Source organism: Cryptotermes secundus, unplaced genomic scaffold (genome assembly GCF_002891405.2).
Source record: "Cryptotermes secundus unplaced genomic scaffold, Csec_1.0 scaffold43, whole genome shotgun sequence".
Lineage (NCBI taxonomy): Eukaryota > Metazoa > Arthropoda > Insecta > Blattodea > Kalotermitidae > Cryptotermes > Cryptotermes secundus.
In genome coordinates, this window is record NW_019723298.1 from 939417 (window position 1) to 957623 (window position 18207).

An 18207-nucleotide genomic window follows, 5' to 3' on the forward strand; every position below is an offset into this window, starting at 1 on the left:
AAACAAATATTGAGATGTATGTTTCTGTCATAGAGTACAAACTGAAATCAGTTTATCAAAGAAAATATATTAGACAAATTATTAGTATCTGATTCATACAGTAATGTTACAACACTTAAAATGATATCTCATGCATACTTTCATTCACTCATGAGATATGGAATAGTTTTTTGGGGTAATTCGTCAGAGGCCAAGAAGATCTTTCTCTTACAAAAGAAAACTATTACGAGTACAATAATAATGGGAATGAAACATAGAGAGTCATGTAGGCCAGCATTTATAAAGTTAAATATATTAACACTGGTGTCTAAATATATTTTATCTCTGATGACTTTTATGATAAATAACTTGGGAGTATTTTACATTTAATTATTCAATTTATGAGACACCAACAAGACACGAAAGAAATTTACATGTCCTACAATCACATCTCGCAATGAGGCAGAAAGGGGTCCATTGCATGAGTATAAAAATATTTAACAGTCTGCCCGGATATTTATCTAACTTAGTACATGATAAAAAACAGTTCATAAATGAAATAAGAGATGTCCGAATACATAATCCGTCATATTCCGTTGATGAATTTTTGCTCTTCTGTCGGGATCAACAGCTAAGGAATAGAAGGGGAGTGCATGCTGACTGATGGATGTCCCACAGTAGGCATTAATATAGACATTAAGTGTAAGTGTAAGTTAAGGAAGGAGAATTATTACGTATTGCTAATTATCTTATTGGTATAATCGTATGTGTAACATTGTATTATTTATTTGAGGTATTCAGTTTAGATTTTAACTCTGGTAGAATTAATGTTTCTGCGATTTTATCTGTGATTGTCTTGTGACTGTTGTTTGACAAGTTTTATATTCAGTGCCAGTTGCACACTTATGAATACTCTGAAACACTGATGTATGTATGTATGTATTTGCCTTGGTGCTGCTGCTATCATTCAGGGATTTGTATTGATTTTGTGTGTTTCTTTTTCAGCCATTTCATCATTCATATGGTCATTTTCAAAGCTTACTGCCCACTGACATTAATTCTGCTATTTCCCTGTTTACAAACAAAGAAGCCTCTTGTGTTAATGCATGGCTCAGGCCTGTTCTCATTACTAAATTTCCAATAAATCTGTCATATATTCAAGAGGGATGTTATGATGCCTTAGCCAGTCCTGTATTTTAATCTCTCTCTTGAAGGCACTGGAAGTATATTTTCATGCAGAGGATGGTAAAGTGCATTGCCATTACCACAACAAAGTTGGTGGGTAAGTTTTCAGTTTCCCATTCAAACCGCTTTTAGAAATTCACAGGTTTCATATTGTAGTGGTAAATAACCACTATACCCTTTGCTCTGAATAGTAATTACACACTTGTGATAAATGAGCCTCTCCCTTGGACTGCCATATGTTGTGACTATGCTTAAATAATCACGTTGCCAACACTTCCATATTGCATAGTATGGATGTGTTCAGATTTCATCCAAGTACTCTACAGGACATCCTTTTGAACAGTATTTCATGATGGTCCCTCCATGCTACAATATCACTCTTGTCATGGACCTTCAATTCTTATATTTTTTCAAATGAAATACAGTCTGTTCAGTCACTTTTTATAGCTTTCCTTTCATGCTTTGAAAATTAATAATGCTTTTCATGCAGCAAGTAGCATTTTCAGATTTTGGTTCTTCTAAGCATAAAACTGAGTACATATTATCTAATTATACATGTGTCCACAAAATTTTAGCATGTTCTTTCCTAGTGTTGGAAGGCTCTCTTGCACTGTATCAGATATCCTGATCTTCATAAATGAAGACACGTATTGCAAATCATGAGTGTCATGCAGATACATTCCTTACCAGACCAAAGAAATATTAATTACAAGCATATCACACTCATTTATAGACTCACCTGTCATATTTGTGGCTTTCATTGTCTCTTAATTCTGTGGAAACCAAAAAGGCCCATTTGTTTCCTCCTCATCACAATATGATATTTTAAAATAAACACTTCTTTCCTGAATGTGAACAAGCTTTTTTGACGTGGTGGTACAACACCTTCTGTATCAGTCATACAATAATGTCAATTTCAGCAACAGTGTAACTGTGAAGTGGTAGCTAACCGAAGGGCATGAGTGGTTAGTGCAGTGGGAAGATTTTCCTCCCAGAAACCAGAGTAGAATTAAAAATTTCCAGTCAAATTTCATACAACTTCCAGGGTTTTATATCCATTTGCCACATTGTAATACATGAGCTAGAATTTATTCTTGTAGAGTATGTAATAGAAACAGCAGATGACACACATTATGGTATGAGTAGAAAACAGTTCAGACATTTATAAGAATTCTCACTGAAATATTAATATTTCATCGTATATTCAAAATCATAGTTGAAAACTTGCCTTTTGGAGAAAGTGGCCAGCTACATAGACAGTTGATTCATTTTTATGGCACCATTAATAACTAGTATATAAAGTATTTAATAGATTGACAACGGGTAAATAATGAATTGGAAAAGATTTGGAAGAAGCAGTCATGGCCTAACTGAAGTACTATTTTGCTTAGAGGGACTGAGGAAAACATAATAATCTCAGGATTGCTGGTGTCCTGGCCAGGATACAAACTCAGCACTTCCTAAACACAAATCTAGAGCATTACCATTACATCAGTTTGTTTGGTCTGATGAATTTAAATGTAATGTCACGATATGCTTACAGCCATGTTCATCCTGCTTCTCATATAATATAAAAACTAATGTATGGCTGTCATAATGATAAACAAAATACCTCCTGAAAGCAATATACTGATAATCACATTTCATAACACGCATGCTCTTGAAAAGAATCCCATTTTATTAAACTTCGAAATGTAAATATGAAAGCTCATCTTAAAAGTACTGGCCCTAATTACATATATAAAGTATAGAAATGTATCATCTAATATAAATAAATAACAGTGTTAATTACTTATACTGCTTATTTTGAAAAGGCTATGAAAACAGTAACAAACAACACTATCACAGATACAAAAATTGCACAAATGTTAGTCCCACTTTTGAAGACTCTTGTTTCCATTTCCTGTCACAACAAATGTACGAGTATATTCTCTACCAAGCATAAGTGTACATATACAGTTATGTACATTAATGTTCCAACAAACAGATCATTGCAAGCTCTCAAACAATTTGAATCATGTGCTTTATATATGAGCAATGTTATGAATCGTACATTTATATACACAATATACAATATTTACATTGTCAAATTTTGCTGCTTATGCTTTATGAAAGCTCTTACATGACTAGTATATGTAAACATTTGATCTCCCCCCCCCCTTCCTTTATAAATTGTCTGAAAATACTTCCACTGTCTTCATACTGTATCCTAGCAACATATTTCCTAACTTCCATTTCACATATTAAATGGACTCTTTAAGTTAGAACTGTTTTCCAGTTTTGAATGAGTGTGTGAAACATTCCTGGAAAAAACATCTAATACTGTGGAAAGAATCCTCCAGAAATACAGTCACCATCATGTTTAAGGTAGAATGCTATACAGCATTGCTGTTATCTGTATTGACTACGATTTGCACACAAAAAATATGTGGTCTTCCTAGCCACAAGTTTTGACACAGTCTCTGCAAAACCTTTTACGTCACGTGCTTTGTTTTCATTATGGCATCAACTCTTTTAATGTGCAGGACACTGTTTGTCCCATATAGACATTTTTGTTTCCAGCTATGTACATCTGCCCATTGTGTGACATGAAATGCAGATTGGCTTATTTCGGAGAAAGGGGCATCTGAACATTACGAAAGTAGGTGTCACAATATGATCTTGCAGTATTCTAGAAAAAGAATTGCATGTAAAAATGGCAAATAAATTTGATTTGATAAAAGCCAGATTAAACCATTGGTTTTCAAAGGTGGTAAATGGTTTGCCAATGTCAGCATTTACCTCCAGAGCTTACGGAACATGTCTACAAATGTCTACAGCCTCTCCTTTACAAAATAGTGACCATTATGTTCAGTTATTAATGACTTAAGAAAACTTGAGTTATTGCTACAACCCTGATGCTGTTTAGAATTCCCCCATAACATATGTATTCATTTATCATCATATCATACATCATCACCTCCTTTGTATAGAGAACATTTCACTTACAGACCAGAGATCATGGTCAGTTAGTCTGAAGTACAGATCAAGACTTCCTCATTTTTAATGCAAATACCAAGTATTTCAATGTTATGAAAATTATGCACTATTTGAACAGACTGCTCAGTGCCCTTGTTTGAAGTTATTGTTTTGAATGTCATTATGTGGTGGAGATGGAGGTGTGTTTCTCTTCTTCTGTTCTGTATTATGTAGCCAGAAAATGGTACATGTAATATCATGAACATATTGAAGATCAACACAACATATTTATAAAAAGAAAAATCAAAACATAATACATATGTCAATTCCATAAAGTAGAGTTAATCTTAGAGTTATAATTTTGATGCACTTAATAATGCAGTCAGACACAAAAATGATCATTATTACAGTTTGAAACTGAATCAAAATATCAAGACAGTGAAAAAGACACCTACAATTTATACAATTAAAGCTGCCATTGCCTATGTTTCCACTGACTTCACAAATACCGAAAATTACTAAACCTGACAAAGTTTTAAATACATACATATTAATGATACAACATAGAGAGATGGCCAAACACCAGCTGATCACAATTTACATATGATAAATTGCATATATATTACACATATTGTCACTAGCCATTAATTTTGTGCTTTTACAGTTCTCAAGGACTGGGCACTGTACATTCAAAGTATGATTCCTCTAACATTTACTTGATACAGTTTAGTTCTATACCACAAACTGTCTCTTATATGACAAACTGTTTAATACATAAGCATTGTGCCGACACATCTGGACTTGCACACCACTTCCCAGGATTTTATAACTACATTCACTATAGCACAGAACAAGATATAAGCTTCATTCATAATTTATACATGTCCTTTCATAATCATAAAATATCAAGGTTCAACAGTTCATCAGTTCAAAATACTTTTCATGGTTACCTCAATGAAAGTTGTGCATTTTCCATATATCACCATACATAAATTTTTATTTTAACTGAATTGTGCTAGTTTGTTCCCACCTCACAATCTTGTTAGTGTTGGTAATATGAAAAAATGGATTATTATAGTCTGTACATAATATCAGTACTGATTGATGGATATAAGTGGATCATTCATAGTGAACCCTAATGAGACATTTTCTTTAGTAATTTTTGTTTTCATTATATTCAATATTGTTTTTTGCATGTATTTAAATTCAGGCCAGCTATTTTCCTTTCATAATTGCATCATTGTAGGGTCTGACCATCTCTAAATTTAACACAAAATGTTACCTTCTAATAGGTGTTACATAACAGTAAGAGGTAAGGTAAAGCTGCCTCCTCAACAAGCTGTGGAGGCCCATAGGGTTGTGAGACAATGAGGCTCACACATTTTCTAGACAGTCAGTTCACAGATTTCAGTAAGATAATCAGCCTTATGCGCTGGCTGCCTTTCACCCCAGGAAGATTTCTGGTACTTATTTCTTTTAAGGGCTGAGTTGACCCCAGGGCCATAATGCAGCTGGAAGGATTAGGTCAATTGAGAATCAAACCCACAACCTTCTGGCTTACAGCATAGGGCCTCAATCACCTGCACTACTGCATGCCCTCTACATATCAGTAAGTTACTTCAAGTTATAGACTAGACTTCCAATTACAAGAATGTACAGAAAATTGTGTGAAACCATCAACAATTACACAAGTATAACTTTGTCTGGTCTTATGCCAGTATATATGAAAAAAACATTCCTTCTTGCATAATGCAACATTTTTCAACACTTACTATATGTCTTCACAGTAAGAAGTGAATAATTTTTCATTTGACAGCATAATAAAGTTTTTCTTTCTTTGAATACTAGTTGCAAAAACAACATATAAATTTGTCTATTTTAGTCTGTCACCACAATAGGTATTATAGACAAACCACACATTTGACCTTCAAAATCCAATAACTGATACCCTATACAAACATCATATTAACAAGTAAACATCCCACCAGATGGCATGACCTTACATACACTATAAAACACATGGACTCCCAGACATCTTAACACCAGTCTCACAACCACCACATACAAGACACAACATTTCTTCCAAATACAAGGTAAGAAACAATTCTAATACCAAATTTCAATACATAACTCCCAAATCATGCACTTATATATTAAAGAAAACATATATTTTCAGGAACAGGAACAAGAAGAAAATGCAATCATATACCTGCAAGCCAACAAAACACATACCATCAATACAAGGTAAGAAAAAACATAGCTTTCCCCAACATATAAACAAACACACATGTATATTCTCATAAAAGCATGTTCACATTCCAGACCAGGAAGAACCCCAAAGAAATACATCAGTAGGAGAGGCACATCTACACACAACTGCTGCATCCAGACAAAACATAAGAAAATTTTATATACATTTTATTTTAATGATTTAACATTTTAACAATTAATATTTAATCTTAAAGGCGAACATACCTTTTTAGATATAATGGCACTAGATACCACTAAACACACAGTATTCCAATATGTAAACACTTGCCAATGTAGGAATACTAGCAGACAAATACAGGTGAATGTAAAAATCATACCTGATGATGGCTCAATAAGCCAAAACAGTAAGAAAAGACGGATGTATGGCATGCCTATGCTACCTATTGTGGTGACTGAATAAAACAAATTTCACACACACAATATAACACTAAGATATAATTTTTCTAACAACATATAAACTATTGGAACTTAAGTACACTAACTACAATAATTATTAACAAACTTCAGCATTCTTCTGTTAAATAAAATATCATTTGTACAAAATTGTAATTTATATTTTCTGCTGTATATCATCAGAAATAAGGACAAATTGTATTTTTATATTGACACTCCCAAATTCATTCAGTCCTTGGATATAGTAATAAGTAAAGATGTGGGAGTCAGAACAAAGAACCAGCATAATGCAAATGCACAAAATGTAATTTTGTTAACACTGATAGTTATCTGGCAAAACAAATTAAAAGGGTCAGTAAATTATTAGTATGTTAGATTTGAAGTTCTCATAGTGGGCACTGAAGAGTACTGTCTTCTGAGATATGATGCCATGCAGCCCAGTATAAGTTTACTGACATTTCTGAGGAACTTTTGAGTAACTTCAGCAAGCTGCCTGCTTGGCTTGTTCTTCAAGCCTGAACCGGAGGAAATGCATTCCTTTGAAATGCTGGTAAATCTGTACCACAATGTCACATCCCAGAAGACAATATCTTCTTACTCTTGTTTTTTTCCTCATTCTTTCTTCTACTCGTCATCATTAGCTCGACAGTCCTGTGTGACCTCGGCCTTCTTCAGAAGGTTCAGCCAGTTTTATATATTTATAGCCACACTACTTCAATTCTTCACTCCCTGGGCCCTGATAACCTGAATCACATCATCCTCCCATCTCAGTTTGAACCTTTCAATTCTCCTAGTCCTTTCAGGTCTGGTATCAAACACCTTCTTGACTGTCCTACTATTTTCCATATATATAATATATCCACCTCAGCTTAATCTGTTTCTTTTTATATATTGAGTAATATCTGGCTCATTAAACTACTTATACAATTTGTGGTTATATCTCTTCCTCCATGTACCTTTATCCTGCACTGCTCCAAAAATGCATCTGAGAATTCTTGCTTCTACTACCAAAGTATAAAATATGGATAAAATTCTACTCTCTCCATAATAATCTCCTTATTCCAATAAATCTGTCATTCACATGTCTTCCCTTACTTCCTTCAATTTTATATATTTAACCTTTCCACATATGTTTCATTGGTTATCTTCTTGCCAATGTTGCATTATTATTGCAATTCCAAACATAAGCTCTGCCATAACATCTTGCTGTTAGTAACTATTCATTAACCCTTTTGCGCGGTCATTTAAATTCCGCTGCCGTGTCTCTCCGGCGGTAATATATTCAGCTGTCCATTTAAATTTTGCTCGAAAATGATTTATTCATCATTGTTCTTAAATTATATGAGATAGGAACATGAAACTTTCACTAAAATGATCTTAAAAGGTGGTTTTATAACCTTGCCTTATAATATGAGCGCCCGGTATCTCGGCAATGGAAGCAGTTGGTTTAGAATTTGAGCAGTGTATCGTACGCCTTGAAGCATGAAACTTTCACTAAAATGATCTTAAAAGATGGTTTTATAACCTTGCCTTATAATATGAGTGCCCGGTATCTCAGCAAAGGAAGCAGGTGGTTCAGAATTTGAGCGGAGTATGGTACGCATTGAAGCATTCTACTATACACAGCGGTGTCTCACATTCACCACACCAGTACTGCGTATCTCTCATTTGGCTCTTTTTTCCGTAAACCAAACATCTTCTGTGCGGCCTTGCCTTCTTCCCCGTGGGGGGAATATAAGAAGAAATGTCTCTCCGTGAGTCGTATCGCTAGCCAGATTAGCTGCAGTAAATTCAACCTTTATGTTATCATAACAAGTGTTGGTGCTTCTGCGTTTCATTTTCCATCCATTTTGGCGGCATAAGACGTCGTAGGGGTGACCACAGAATTCATGAAGTTATTCTAAGAACTGGCTGGTATGTAGTGAACGAAAGCAGAGCTTAGCTGGCTCAAAAAAATATTTATGGTCATCCCTCGAAACGACCACCAAGGTCAGTACGATAAAATGGAGTCAACTGGAGCGATAATACATGAAGGAATGAGTTCTTTTCCCTCCCCCACACACACCCGTATCGTCACAGGGGGTGACCACAGTGTTCTGCCTTAATTTGTGGCGTTTTTCTAAGAACTGGCTGCCATGTACTGTGCGAAATCAATCGATCTTGCAAGAATAAAATTTGGACATCCCTCTTCTAAGAATTCCAATAGAGTGTGTTAGTGTGGCCAGCTCAGGGCAATATGATATTATAAACACAGCACATATCACGTCTCTGCTGTTTATAACTTCATAGGAAAGAAAACACACCATTCATAACAGTTTGAAGGAGGAAACTTCTACCAGAAGCAACAGGAATTTGCTGCAAGACAGGCATATGTAACGATGACTTAGCGCTCTTAAACTCGTGTCTCATTAAATATAGTTCTCCTGACAACAGGCCAGCGAAAAATCTAACAATCTACAGCAAAACCATCAATTATTATGGGCGTTATAACATAGGTGTGCAGCTGGACGAAACATTGACGTCGAACCCCCGCAGACGATTTAAATACCTTGACGAAACATACACGTCAAACCATGCTGAACGGTTAAGAAACTTATCACACAAACTCAAATATGAACTGCAGGATTTCAGGTTTTCACAGTGGTGACTATGAAGAATGTCGTATCCCGGAAGGTGGCATTCTCCATTATGAATTGTGCTGATAACTGTAGAAAGACATTGCTTGGGAAACACATTTGGCGCTTATGTACAAAATGAATTGTGCAGATTCACTCATAAACATTATATCTTGCTTTCGCAGTTACAATTCAGGGAGCTTTAAATATGATCATAATATAAACATGACATGAGTCAGCACCATAGGATAATAAATAAAGTACAGATTTGTATTTTTAATTTGAAAACAAACATAAGATGAGCAAAGTGGTAATGACAGGAGAAATGAGAATTTTGGCATATATTAGAACAGAGATGTAGAGAACTCACTTTTTGAGAAATAGAGATAGAATTTTATTCAGGCTGCAGACCTCAACAAAGGGCTACTGAGTACTTCTTGCAATAATATTTATAATCTGTTACTCTAGTAGCATTTAACCCCCAAGCTATAATATAACTGTTTCAGCATATGTCAATTTGCAAATAAACTGTAATGTGTTCCTGGACTGTGATTATTTCTCAAGGATACAAGGACTTTTCTGTTAACTACCGTGTTTTATCTAATTCTTATCATAATATATGCTTCCAGGAATTCAAAGCTTGATGTCAGTATTTTGGGTTCCAATTCTGTATGATCCATTCTTCAGATAATATTTTATCTGACATCAAGCCCTGAGGATTTTAAACCAAGGAATTTTGACTTTAAAATAGAATAGGTGTTTATAGTTAGTAATAATTAACTATGGTGCTTAACTCTTGCTATTATGTACTATGTACTACAATATCTTTTAAGTTCCTTTCCACAAGAGTTTCAATTTACCTTCTGTTCAGTTAATCATCATACAAGATGTGGCAACTAACCACTGGTTTGATGTTTTTATGCAACATCAGTGAGCTGTGTTTCACTGTGTCACTAGACAATCTTGTGCTGAACAATTGTTGGGATTAGTTTGTTTGCTGTTGCAACAAACGTTTTGTTGGTATACTGCAAAAATATGACAGAACTTTTCTAAAATGGAAAAATCCAGATTCTACAACACAAAAAAGTCTGGATGCCAAAATCAAAAGTCAAAACCGCATTCATCTGCTTTTGTTGATATGGAAGGAATTATCCCTTATGAATTTAATTTGTTCCTCAAAGGGAGTCCATTAAGCACTCTACCTTCAAGTTTGAGAATATTTATGGCAATGCATTTTTAAAAAAATATCAAGTCTTTGGATAAGTGGATTCTGCATCATAAGCTTGCACTTTCCCACACAGCACTTTCAGGAAAGCAGTTTACAGACAGAAAACAGACACTGGCGTAGCACTTGCCTGGCTTGATCCCATATGACCTTTTCATGTTTGTGAAATGAAATAAATCTTCCTGAACGCTTTAAAACATTCAGAGCAATGAGACAAAAGTATTAAAAGGACTAGTAGTGTTTCCAGACATGACAGATATTTTATCACATGTATCAAGTCAAAATGCAAGTACTTTGAAGGTGGCAAAATTCACTAAAGGATAATGATATATTTCCTACTGAATCAGTCTGGTTATTTAACTGCAATGACAACACCAACTGCAGGCTTTTCCTTGAGCTACATGGAAAGAAGCTGGGCAGAATAAAGAAGCTTATATTTGTAACTTTGTGAACTGTTACAGAGAAGTTGCTTGAGTGGCAACAGTCGCTTCAGCGTTTGAGATCAAAGAATTTGGTGTAAGTAAGGTCTGAGTACCAACTGCTGGTGATGAAGATGAGACCATTGTGCCAGGACAGAATTCTAATTGCATGCCAACAGAAGAGGTAGGAGTGGCTGGCATTCCTGGAAGATTAGAAGAAGATACATTAACATTGACAGGAGTGGTTTGGGTAAGTGATGCCGCAGTGGACTTAGTAGAGTCTGACGGCGGGGTCTGTGGTGAGGTAGCAGGAGTCAAAACACCTAGAGCAGTAGTTAAGGTCTGTTGCTCTGTTGCAGCAGCTTCAGTAATTGTTGCAGAAGCACTGTTCACAACAAGTCCAGCTACAGCTGGCGGTGGAACTAAGGTTGGGACTGCCACCTGGATGGTAGAACCTTTAGCAAAAGTGATTGTATCAAAATTTCCTTCAATGCCTGTTTCGCCTTTCATGACATTTCCACTCTCGCTGGGTTTTGTGGCCACAACAAGGCCTTGAATAGTTTTAACAGGCAGACCAATGGCACCACCAAGATTTGCAGTAGATATCTGCTTGAGAGCAATTGCACGGATAGGCTGCAATGCTGCTACATGACTAGTAGGGATCTGAAGTACTTCTCCATTCTGTGTGGTAAGAGTTGTAAGACTGGCTCCACTGTGATGAGTGGCAGTGTGGTTCCTCAAGCCTTGACATGTTTTGTAGCTCTTCCCACAGTGACATTTAAAGCCTTTGCGAATCCTGCAACACAAATGGGTATATCACGTAATAAGAAAGCTTACTTAAAAATCCGAAATGGATATGCGTCACTCCGTTTAACAAATTCTCATTCTCACAGCATAAACAACACAGCTCAAGTAGAGATCAACTAGCTCAAGTCATCTGTAATGAATTTTGGTCCTTTATAGCACATCTGGTTGAAGATATGTTTTGGAAAATTACAAAAAGGCAAACCAGCATCACTTTTGTAACAAAAGGTGAATGGTGCTGGGCAGTGCACTTTATTATTTACATTATAAAATGTATCACTCATTGAATTATAATTTTGTTTTCCTTACTCTACCTTGTCAGGAATTAATGATACTGTAAGAATTGATATAAGTTGTTACAAACTATTTTTTCATTCCTGTATCACACTATGTGACAGGCTTGTTCTGCACCACCGTGTTTGAATTCCTTTGGCATATTTTGGTTCTGAAAAATATGCCAAAGACCTTCCTTGCTACAAGCTGACAGTAAAAACAGTTTCTATCAAATGGGTTGGGTTTCATTCCCAGAATGAACTCAACTTAGAAGCTCAAAATAGCTTAGCTTATTTCTCACATCATGATCAGCTGTGAAATATATAAATGCATGAGGGTAGACAGAAACAGAATTTTCTTATTAATTCCAAATCATGGGTTCTACCAAGCTGACGAAGCTTCCAAAAAGGAAAGCTAGGTTCCTAAACCCTGATGAGATACCTGAAGCTACACTGGAGAGTGACAATGAGGATTTTGTGAAAAGGATTATGAACAACTTGGGACAGATCAGTCATTGTTCCAACAGGTGCAAGCACCCTCACAGAGTGGCTATACAGTGTTCAAGTGCTGACACTACTGGAACATCACACCACTTGATGTCTCCAGAGAAGAAGATGAACAGAATAAACCAACAACAGCAAGCAAGCTCATGGTGGATGCTATCCCACCCTGGGAAGTGAAAAGTATGCAACTATAGAGGGGGTCCCAGAGGAAAGAAGAACAATAACCTGCAACACATATATGACAGCTCCAGTCCACTTGGCAGTTTCGTGTTGTTTTTTGCAGAAGTTATCCTGCTGGTGCTGGAGACTAACTGACACTACCACCATTACTTAGAAACACCTGATGATGGGCTGTCTCCAGTATCTGATGTGACTGAATACAAGATATTCCTCTTCATGGCTGTAACAATACAAATGGGGCACTGCATACAAAACCGGCTGACAGAGTACTGGACAACAATGGACCACTTTTACATATCTTTCTACAGCAGCATGATCAAATGAGACAGATTCCTACACATCCTTCACTTTTTGCACTTCTCAGACAACAGGAACAAAACTGACAAGCTGGACAAAAACTATGATACACTGTAGAAAATAAAGATGTATTTGTAATTCTGAATAACACATTTTCAAAATATGACAACCCTTCTGAACATCTGGCAGCAAACGAAGTTATTGTCTCTTCAAAAGAATAGTGGCTTTCAAACAGTACATTAAAAAGAAAACAAACATTTCAGCATAAAAATATACAAATTATGTGACTCCACTGGCTACACACATGACATGAAAGTGTGACTGGGGAAGGTCAAACAGCATTAGGCCCAGGACTTCACAGCCACACATGTTACAGTGATAGAACTTACTAGGAAAGTAGGACAAGGTTACGAATTGTATATGGGCAATTTCTTCTCTCCTCTTGCCTTATTCAACACCCAGATAGAAAAAAATGTTGCAGAGCTCTGAGATCAAATAGAAAAAGCCACATGACCCTGGACACAAGAAAATGAAACAGACAGGATGACATTCAAGGACTGACTTGATGGCAGCGGTATGGAAGGACAAAAGAGAAGTTCATTTAACAACCAATATTCAGTCCGCCAGCAGAAGGTAAGTTCTGTGATGAAAAAGGGAATGCTATAACACCACACATTGTGAAAGATTATAATTATCACATGGGTTATATGGACAAGGGAGACAGGATGGCCAATAGCTACACATTCAGCTGTTACACATGGAGATTGTCAAAGAAACTCTTCTTGCATCTGTTAGATCTGGCTATTCTAAATAGTTACAATCTTCTTTCTTCAACCAGCCACGTGCTTATGAAGTTTGGAATTAGTAAAATTTTAAATGAAGTTTTGGACAGTGATGTTATGGGATAGTGTAGTTCAGGTGATAATGATGAAACTGATGATGACTGCACCCAATTAGTGACTCTTTCGGTGCACACAGCAACATAATTAATGAGGCACATGAATGGCAAGAGTGTTAATGAAGTTTGTGTGGCAATATATCAACACATTATCTGCAGTACAGAAAACATTTTGTGGTATCCACGGTCCACAGATCAACATATCTGATTTAGCTACTGTAGGCGTAAGTGTAAATATTTCTGACACAGCTCAACTGCAACTAATAGTAAATGAAACCAACAATAGTTCCATAAATCCAGCATGAGCTTCTTTAATGTTTCCTTATTTACACAGGGCATAAAAAAGAACTGACAAATCAGTATGTGAATGAAGACACAAACAAAACATCAGCAATTTTTATAAACTTTGTGGAACATTGTCTTGATCATGGCCACACTCTCTCGATAGTCAGTTTTTTATTATTGTCCAGAGTTAGCCTGATTCTTGAGATCCAAAGGCACAGACTGTGTAGGCACTTTAATTTACCAACAGGAAAACTGTCCCTTCATAATGGACTCAAGCAGGGAGAGCAATGCAGTACACATCTGGCAGGATAAGGCAAGAGTTATTATGATTTTGATGTACCACATAGATGAAATGCACTCCAAAGTAAATAAAGCAAACAAGAACATGAGACCAACTCTTCTCAGAGACCAGATGCTACAGCTATTGCTTGAGCAAAATGAAGGTTCTAAGTGGTATACAAAATTATTCAAAAGGTCGCTCAATGTAATTATCCATAATTCCATAATCATATATTGGGCTGTGCCAAACAATAATGGTACAGACTCTGAAATACAGGCTCTTTCTGATACGAGGTCTCTTGTCCATGCCCTGTATATGACCAACCTTGAACTGAACCACCTCAAAGAGACTGTGTGAATGTCATTTCCTAGAGCGAACTCCTGCCACAGGAAAAAAAGGCAAAGCCACAGAAGAGACATGTGACATGCTCAAAACACATAAAACAAAGAGAGAATTTATTGGTGCAGTGAATTTGAAGCAGACTTGTGTTTGGATGGGCATTTCAAAGCTATCAGATTCCACTCCTAATTTGGTTTCCTTCCTAATGCATTGACAGAATATTCAGTTAATAAGGTAAACAACTAAAATCATAATTTATTCAGCTCTGCATGAAAAAATTATAAAATTACCTCATATGCTTGATTAGTTATGAAGGTTTAAACACTTTCATGCAAAAAATTAAAAAGAGATACAAAAATACTATCACAATACAGTACTGAAAGTGATCTTTTAATGAATTTGGTTTCTTTCATTCTGGTCCATCACACTAACAATTACAAAGTCAAAAATAACACCGTCCAGTGTGACTATTTAAGTTTTATCACTAAACTCATCACCCATATATGTTTCGATCCCTACGGATCATCCTCAGAGAGCATCAATACTTTTTCCGGAAACTACTATTACAATAGGTGTTAAATTATATACATACACATATGTCTGAAATACACAATGTACACAATGTTCAACTTTTCACAGTCACAGCAGCCTTCCTGGTATTAAAATTTTTAAAGTTTCTTAAAAACTTTGTTGTTTAAGATTAAACAACAATGGGGTGTAAACATGTAAGGGTGATGAGTTTTCAAGTGATAAAACTTAAATAGTCACACTGGACAGTGTTATTTTTTGTCTTTGTGATCTTGTAATGTCTGCAATGAAGGCTCAACAGCATTTCTGAAAGGCACTCTGTGCAATGTCTGTTTTACTCTTCCTAACAACAGCATTTATCTTCAAATGTTATCATTCATACTTCAGATAATATTAAAGTTTTTCAAAAAGTCTGCACTAATATCTAAATGCCTCCGAAGAAACCTCCATAGGGCTGTTCTCACTATAACATTTGAACAATTATTGTTAAAAGTTAACATTAAGAAACAACCACAGCCCTCTTCAGGTACATTTATTTCAGGACATTTTATAACATCCAGCATTGCACGGTAATGAAAACATATCCACTGGGAATGGCTTCTCATATATAAATATATTGTCATGCATATCAGTGACTATAGACATGGTTGGATCAGTAATCAGATGTAACAGACACCTACAAATCCATGACTACAAGTAATTAGAACCATTCCACTAATTCAAACATTTTACAGTTCACTACAGCACACAATTTAAAGTCTTCTGACTTCATTAGCTGTTTCTTGGAAGCGGCATCCAATGGCAGATGTTCCCCTTGTTCTGGGTTCCTGCAATGTTCCTGGCCTCAGCTACAGCAACTCTTAACTGACTGACCAACCGACTAATCAAACTCTAGACTTGTCCTGCTTATAACAACTCGGCATAGATTGCATATGAAACACCATTCCTCTATTGCATTCACATCTATTGGGATGCCCACATGATTGACACTCAGCCACTGCCTAGCAACAGCAGTGGCTGTTGTATAGCTGCTTATTTCATGGTCGTTGCCTAGCAATGGGTCTACATGCCACAATATGCTCAAGCCATATGTTTTTCATCAGTAACAGTGATAATTATTAAACATTTAAGTTGTAAGCCTCTACTGAGTACACAGTACACAAAATTAGTGGGGACCGATCAGTCAGTAAAGTAATGGCTGCAGACTGGATGACCACAGTTTGATTACCAAATAGGACAGAGAATTTTTCCCTTTACCACCACATCCAGGTCCCTTTGGCAAAATCATCATTAAGTAACTGATGCAACTGACAGAATGGTCAAGAAAATCTACAAACCAACTTCTTCCACAAAAAAAAAAGGGGGGGGAATACTTATTTAATACTCACTTTCCATCTTTCTTATGACCATTCTTAGAATGATATTTGATTCCATTAGGATTCTTGTAACGTTTTTTGCAACCAGGAACTGGGCAAGCAAATGGTTTATCCACATTGTTATTATTCGATGGATTCAACATCCTGAAAAATAAATATTCAATGGTCATTGCAATCGCTACTAAATCTCATGCAAAAATAATATCTTGGAACTGAAACCTACTTACCAAAGGTGTTGGGATTTCTTAGAATTATAAACAGGCATTTTCTTTACTGGGACACTGAAAAAAAAAGTTAAAACATAAAAAGGAATTTAAATTGGCACTGTGATGATGAACTGTGAAGGGCAATTGCTTGTAGTCTTCCATTTTACCTGCCCCCATATCTTAATATGAATTCTGCGCTGAATTCTTCTGATGTTGTCCAAGAATCATTGCTGTCTTCAGACTCGCTCATCAGCTCATCTTCATCTGCTTCACTACCTACAGAATATGTATGTATTAATATCCTCGTCTCACAATGTTTTTCGTGTTTGGAATATTGTTTTAACTTCAAACTTGTCAAATGCCACTGATTCAAACTGTAAATTACCAGTGGGTGTGTTACTCCGTGTAGTGGTAGCATAAGTGGGTTTGGTTCCTTGATTTTGGGCAAGTTTTCGCTTCGCATCAAGCCCCTCTTTCCTAGTAGCATCACTGAAGAATCTCAATACATAACTAAGTGGAAGACAAGCGGGCTGTTGAAGTTCTTTCTGTTCAATGACCCGTGGGTCATAATCTGAAAGGAACGCAATTTCTTTTGTAATGGACAAACTCTCTTTAGCTGCTGCAATTGCTTTCTTATAGTACAGTCGGGCAGGTCAGTATCAGAAATAGGTTGGGCATGTCAACCTTAGCCTAACCTTTCATGACAATTATTCGGGATGATGTGTTTCATGCAGTGATGTTATAAATCCAGAGTATACGTTTATTTACCTATATGAATATCCTCAATATGCTGTATGAGGTCTGCTAAACTGGGAAAAGTTAGTCCACATCCATTAAATTTACAGATGTTTACCATGAAAACGGCCATATCCACGAAAAACTAGTCAAGTTACAGTCAACATAGCTTAAGCTTTAAAACATCCGTTTTATTAAGTTCCAAGGTAGTTACATTGAGCTTCAGTATTATATTAAATTCTGTGTGTAATTGAGAATATAGTCAAGCTTATCTTTAAATTTAATATCTTTCATATAGTGCATTAAGATACATTATTGTCATATTGACTTTTCAGTAGCGACGAACTATATGGTCGGCTAAATTCGGGTGGTCGATAAAATCCGAGACTGAAAAGGTGAATGAAATGTGAACGGAAGCTGCTGCACATGAGCCAACTACATTTGCACAGTGTTTGCAT

At 36.0% G+C, this 18207-nt stretch overlaps 1 protein-coding gene across 1 annotated transcript; it reads right to left on the reverse strand.

Moving 5' to 3' along the window:
- Nucleotides 1–9286: 9286 nt before the first annotated feature.
- Nucleotides 9287–18131, reverse strand: LOC111861638. Its single transcript, XM_023846367.2, has 6 exons — nt 17783–18131; nt 17400–17585; nt 17182–17290; nt 17036–17089; nt 16821–16952; nt 9287–11841 (listed from the first exon to the last, which is right to left on the reverse strand). Exons 1-6 carry the CDS (start codon nt 17880–17882, stop codon nt 11082–11084), a joined length of 1341 nt encoding a protein of 446 aa, XP_023702135.1. The 5' UTR covers nt 17883–18131; the 3' UTR covers nt 9287–11081.
- Nucleotides 18132–18207: the final 76 nt, after the last annotated feature.